Source organism: Coregonus clupeaformis, chromosome 28, assembly GCF_020615455.1.
Source record: "Coregonus clupeaformis isolate EN_2021a chromosome 28, ASM2061545v1, whole genome shotgun sequence".
In the NCBI taxonomy this organism is placed as follows: domain Eukaryota; kingdom Metazoa; phylum Chordata; class Actinopteri; order Salmoniformes; family Salmonidae; genus Coregonus; species Coregonus clupeaformis.
The window spans coordinates 10046107-10052562 of record NC_059219.1 but is presented as its reverse complement, the minus strand read 5'-3'; the positions used below and the strand labels follow the sequence as shown (position 1 = coordinate 10052562).

At 45.1% G+C, this 6456-nt stretch overlaps 1 protein-coding gene across 1 annotated transcript; it reads right to left on the bottom strand.

Moving 5' to 3' along the window:
* Positions 1-39: 39 nt before the first annotated feature.
* LOC121542788 (activity-dependent neuroprotector homeobox protein 2) lies at positions 40-4866 on the bottom strand. The gene is made up of 4 exons (XM_041852328.2): positions 4607-4866; positions 3749-3863; positions 3499-3591; positions 40-3345 (listed from the first exon to the last, which is right to left on the bottom strand). Exons 2-4 carry the CDS (start codon positions 3854-3856, stop codon positions 811-813), a joined length of 2736 nt encoding a protein of 911 aa, XP_041708262.2. The 5' UTR covers positions 3857-3863; positions 4607-4866; the 3' UTR covers positions 40-810.
* Between the last annotated feature and the right edge of the window lie 1590 nt (positions 4867-6456).

Below are 6456 nucleotides of genomic sequence, written 5' to 3'. Positions count from 1 at the left end.
TGTAGCCTTGTTGGGTGTATATCAAGCCAGGACATAATATATGTATTTCATTTTAATCCACATGCCAAACCCAATAAAGAAACAAACAAATATGGGAATTTATGGGCAATACAAAACACAGATGAAAAGAACAAGAACACACATCCTTTAATTTAGCACACCGTGGAAACAATGGTTCATTTGAGCATGAAAATAAAAGTTCCACAGGAGAACCGAGGCACTTGTCCTACGCATCATGAATGTCACTTTATTATATACTACAGCATATTACGCAAATAAACTGCTTTAGTTTGGAGCCAAATAATGTGTTTACAAGCTGCCCAAGCTGTGAAGTTATACTGTACAAATAGTTATCAACGACGAGGTTCCAAATAAATATTGTATGCGTTCACGAGTTCTTGGGTATATTAACAGATCTTATAAAATATCTACACACATTTAAATTCTACTAAACACCTCTTTACAATTGTACAAAAAATTGGTCCACACTGTAGTGGTCGTCAAAATGGGTACATGTACAAACTCAAGTGTTAATTGACAAATACCAGATAGACTTGTTTTATTCTGTTCTCATTACTCTTTCCCTTGTCTTTAAATGTTGTTTAGATGACATTGTTTTCTTTCAAATTCCCTTTTTATAATAAGAAAATAATGCCAAGGGCAAACACATTTTCTTTCTATACATCCAAAATATATTTCTAGATAAACACAGCTTGCAATTTGGTTAATATATTTCCTATCTTTTTTGCACACTGACTCACTTTGAATTTTTTTGCGTTCTGTCTGCATACTGACTGTGCATACAGTAAGTTAGACGTTTACTTTCACTAGTTCAGCTTTCACTGGTTCAGCTTTCACTGGTTCAGCTTTCTCTTCAGGTTCAATCTCTGGAACAACAAGGTCGTGCTTCAGCTTGTTCAGCTCAGTCCAGTTAAACCCCATCAGAACCTTAGTCTTCTTCTGTCTGAGCGCTTTCATACACCTGCTGCGCTTCGCTCCAAACAGAGACGCCACATCAGTCCTCTGGAACCACAGGCGGCCTGCCAGGGCCTCCATCTCTTTCCTGGACAGGTAGGGCCTCTGGTGGAAGTATTTGGTGAGGAACACCTTTCTATCCTCGAAGGGGCGCAGCTCCATTCCTGTGGGGTCCAGCACCAGGGGCACAGTGGGGTCGAATGTAAAAGCACCAGGTTTGGATTTGTGCCCCCCCTGCTGCTTGGTGGCCCCCCCTGTCGCTTCCCTAGACTTACTCTGTCTGCTCTGGTCCAGGGCAGCGGCCGGCACGCCACCGTTGATTGTCTGGGCATTTGGATCAGGGTTGATCAATCTCTCTGCATCCTTGGCTGCCTTGGGGGCACACCTGCAGCGTTGGACGTGTATGGAGATGGTCTTGGAAGTGGACTTGTCTGTGTACACCCCCAGGCAGTATACACACTTGAAGGCTGGGGCCTTCAGTATGGCATGTATAGTGGGTACAATGTGGTGCTTTGTCTTTAGATGTAGCTCGTAATCCTCCCCGTTCTGAGGCTTCTCTGGACAGAAGGGACAACCGTCTTTTGCTAGGTTTTGATATGCGGACTTGACAGACTCTCGTCTCAGCTTCAGATAGATCCGGTCTTTAGTTGATGTGACCAGAACCACGTTCAGCTCCTTGTCTGCCAGCAGGTCTTTAGGGACAGTTGCGCTCATGTCAAAAAAAGGGAAACAAAAGCCCCCCTGTGGATTGATGCCCAGACGATATTTCTCTTTGAGGATGTCACAGTTGGCTTTGTCTGAGAGCTTGTGTTCCTTGCCCATGTGCTCCATGACTTGCTGGATGGAATAGAACACCAGTGGGCAGAGCAAACACTGCAGACCATGCAACAAATGCTGAAAAATACCCTTCTCCGACAATAACGTTTTACATCTGGTGCATTTGACTGTGTTATTCTCCATCTTCTTCAGAAATTGTGTCTGGACAGCCAACTCTCTGGGTTTCTCAGTGCTGTTGTCACCTTGTGTGTGGTTCATCACGGCAGTGCTAGGCGTTTGATTGGACACCGTACCGTTTCCCATGACGATAATAGTCGGCGGCTTGTTCTGCTGTTGTAGAGTGGTCATGTTCTGCGTCACAAGTACACCTTTATTGACAATTTGGGTGACACCAGCAGACTGGACTGGCATGGCGACCTGAACAGTTTCCAGTGTGTAGGTCGGCATGCCGTTTACCTTGTTGCCAGTAGGGACCAGACGGACAGACTGGGAGGACATGACAGCTCCTCTGGGACCAGACTGGGTCAACATAAGGGGCTGGGAACCAGCACCCATCTTGTTTTGGACATTGATTTGGACACCAGGTGGAAGTAGGACCTGTCGGGGCTGTTGTTGTTGTTGTTGTTGGGGCACTCTAATTGTTATTGGTAACGGTTTGGTGGCATTCTGCTGGCCGGTGGGCAGCATCATTCTGATGGGACCAGCTTTGACGAGTGTGGAGGTGGGCAAGGCAGCACGGTTCTGAAGAGAAGTCACAGCCTGCTGAGTGAGTATTAAGCCCTTTCCTCCCGGGCCCTGTGTGGGAAGGAACATGTGTCTTGGGTCTGGACCACACACAAGGGCCGTTGTGTTACTTGGAGCGGCCAGAAGCATAGTACCGGTGGAGAGGGCTTTCGTTATGGGCCTTCCGTTGGGTTGTTGTTGGTTACTGTTCTTGGAGACCAGAGAGACTACCTTTTGGACAGCCCTGGGAGCCAGGTTCGGAAGCTTCTGATGCGGACCGTTCCTAATGCTAGTTTTGAGGTTTGTGTTGACGTGTTCGACGATGAAGGGCCTGATGTGCGCGTGCAGTTCCTTGTGTTTGTCGGAGCTCAGAATGTGGTAGAGCAGGTGCTCTGACGTCTCCGCTGGCATGTTACACATCCTGCAGAAGAACTTGGACAATTTGACCCCGCCCGCTGTCTGTTCCGCCTCGTTCCGGTGACCGTAGTAACGGTTCAACAACGATCCGTAGTGGTTCACCAGGACGTGTTTCCTCATGACATAGAACAGCGAGTCGTGGAACCCACAGCCTCGACACGAGTACTTGTCTCCTATGTCAGTGGTGGAGACCGAATGGATGGTGGTATGGGACGTGGTGGAGGTTAGAGTACAAGAGGCACTTGTGGTTTTGGCTGAGCCCCCGTGGAACAGCTTGATGTGTTGATTGGTGACATCAGGGTGGCTGATGAAGGAGCAGTTGGGGCACGAGGACAGGGCGCTGATGTCCTCCTCCTCCTCATGACAGCGCTGGATGTGTCCTCTGAAGGTGTACCATGACCGGGTAGAGAACCAGCACAGGGCACAGCACAGCATCTCCGTGCGATATGGCCACTGTGTGATTAAAAAATAATAATAATATGAAGAGAGCATGTGATTTAAATATTAAGGTTACATTTAAAATATAAAGTTAAGCCATATTACAGTATTGCAACAGCTATAATGACAGAATAATAAATGACTTGTCCTCCACAATGATGAGCGTACCCTTTTTCTCCTTTTGCCATGGTAACCGTCCGTTAAATCCTCCCAGTCTGTGTTCTCAAAACAGTCGTCTCCTGCATCAAAGCATTTAAGATCCTGGAAAACAAAAAACAGACCAAGAGAGGGTTAATGCAAAATGAATCTATCAATATTCTGTAAAGAGTAGCCACGGTGAAAGCAACCTGCTTTAGTACCGAAAGAAGTCCCACTAATATCTGCCCTTGAACATTTGTAGTGTACGAACAGAACTTACTTCCAACAACTTTTTGCAGTTGTCAAGTCCAATGTCACATAGAATATCTTTGACTCTCTTTCTTGACTGTCTGATTTTGTCCAATTTCTCCACAGGTAGTTGGTACATCTTTTCCCTGCATGAATAAAACAATTAAAACACAGCAGTAAATAAAAGGTTCATTCACATGCCAGAGGTAGGCCTAGTTTGACCAGAAATAAAAATACATTTTAAATCCGTTTTTTATATTTTATTGCAAACAATAACTGCACTTCAGTGTCAGTGATACAAAGTAGCATTTAGTGATGTTGAAGGTGAGTGGGGTGCTGCCTCTGACTAGTAAGCCAAGCAAGCGGTTGCCCCTGAATCACAGATATAGTTATATATAAAATGATAAAACATTTCTGTCATTAGTCATTGTTGGCAGAAATGGTACGTTCCTCGATATCGTTACTGGCTACATGAGCGCAACGCCAGCCAAAATACAACTTATAATTTGGCCACATCGTCTGCTGCGAAAAAATTGCAGCTAAAACATGTTACATAATTCTGTGAATGGCACCCTGTCAGTTGAATGTTACTGGCTAGCAAATAACTACGAAGAATGAGCAGAGAAATACTAAACCGTTGATAAATAGTCAGGATGCATAATAATACTGCATCTGCATGAGCCAGCTAAACAGTTGTTAGCTAGCTGGATGACTGATGCTAGCATTGCATTGCCTAATGTGCATGCACACACATACAGGTCACTGAGGTAACTTCACCGCTCATACACATTTGGCGGCAGGATTTAAATCTTTGGCGAACCGCAACGACGTTTTGGACACAATGTTTATCATGCAGACATCTACCGAAGATACATTTGGGAAAGTCTACCTTTCACGACCTGGCAGTCGAAGAGAAAGCTCTCGACCGAGTGCGTGCCCGTGAGTCTGTTTTCACCAATCCGAGTGGAGAAGAGCTTAGGCGCGCGCACTACACAGCTATGACAAATATACCATGAAATACTCGGCATGCACTTATCAAATAGTTTCCTTCGCCTACAATACCAATAATGGCAGAATTTCCTCTATTTTTAATCAACCATTTCTTTTGTTTGTTCTGTTGAAGAGCATCATCCAACTATTGATAGGAAACATGGCGCACAGGAAGTGAGGAAGTGACGTATCGCTAATTACCATATTGCATGGTCAAGACCCTCCAATCAAATGAGCGTGTCTCTAATTCCTACCCTGGACCATTTTGAGCGCAGTTGAACAACTGAGTTGACCTTGATCGCAAGTGGGGACCACACCTGTTGCCACCAGGTGTATCAGGCTCATCAATTCATATCATACCTGTTGCAGCTTGGGACACCCTGTGAAATCACACCTTTGGGGAATGAACTACAATAAGTAAACATGGCCTATCTTCATATTGAATATAGAATACATATAGAATTCAAATGGAATACATATAGAATTCTAGAAATCAAATGGACACATTTGCCTGGTTCAATGACAGATTTCTGCTGCTATACAGTGAGGGAAAAAAGTATTTGATCCCCTGCTGATTTTGTACGTTTGCCCACTGACAAAGACATGATCAGTCTATAATTTTAATGGTAGATTTATTTGAAAAGTGAGAGACAGAATAACAACAAAAAAATCCAGAAAAATGCATGTCAAAAATGTTATAAATTGATTTGCATTTTAATGAGGGAAATAAGTATTTGACCCCTCTGCAAAACATGACTTAGTACTTGTTACTTGTTGTCAAAACCCTTGTTGGCAATCACAGAGGTCAGACGTTTCTTGTAGTTGGCCACCAGGTTTGCACACATCTCAGGAGGGATTTTGTCCCACTCCTCTTTGCAGATCTTCTCCAAGTCATTAAGGTTTCAAGGCTGACGTTTGGCAACTCGAACATTCAGCTCCCACCACAGATTTTCTATGGGATTAGGGTCTGGAGACTGGCTAGGCCACTCCAGGACCTTAATGTGCTTCTTCTTGAGCCACTCCTTTGTTGCCTTGGCCGAGTGTTTTGGGTAATTGTCCTGCTGGAATACCCATCCACGACCCATTTTCAATGCCCTGGCTGAGGGAAGGACGTTCTCACCCAAGATTTGACGGTACATGGCCCCGTCCATCGTCCCTTTGATGTGGTGAAGTTGTCCTGTCCCCTTAGCAGAAAAACACCCCCAAAGCATAATGTTTCCACCTCCATGTTTGACAGTGGGGAGGATGTTCTTGGGGTCATAGGCAGCATTCCTCCTCCTCCAAACACGGCGAGTTGAGTTGATGGCAAAGAGCTCGATTTTGGTCTCATCTGACCACAACACTTTCACCCAGTTCTCCTCTGAATCATTCAGATGTTCATTGGCAAACTTCAGATGGGCCTGTATATGTGCTTTCTTGAGCAGGGGGACCTTGCGGGCGCTGCAGGATTTCAGTCCTTCACGGCGTAGTGTGTTACCAATTGTTTTCTTGGTGACTATGGTCCCAGCTGCCTTGAGATCATTGACAAGATCCTCCCGTGTAGTTCTGGGCTGATTCCTCACCGTTCTCATGATCATTGCAACTCCACGAGGTGAGATCTTGCATGGAGCCCCAGGCCGTGGGAGATTGACAGTTATTTTGTGTTTCTTACATTTGCAAATAATCGCACCAACTGTTGTCACCTTCTCACCAAGCTGCTTGGCGATGGTCTTGTAGCCCATTCCAGCCTTGTGTAGGTCTACAATCTTG

What these genes read in the sequence shown, in the direction of transcription:
- LOC121542788 (XM_041852328.2), bottom strand. Translation starts at nt 3,856, where the DNA reads ATGTACCAACTACCTGTGGAGAAATTGGACAAAATCAGACAGTCAAGA. An exon ending in ACTGCAAAAAGTTGTTGGAA is followed by an intron (nt 3,592 to 3,748) that starts GTAAGTTCTGTT and finishes TTTGTTTTCCAG; the next exon opens with GATCTTAAATGCTTTGATGC. An exon ending in ATGGCAAAAGGAGAAAAAGG is followed by an intron (nt 3,346 to 3,498) that starts GTACGCTCATCA and finishes TTAATCACACAG; the next exon opens with TGGCCATATCGCACGGAGAT.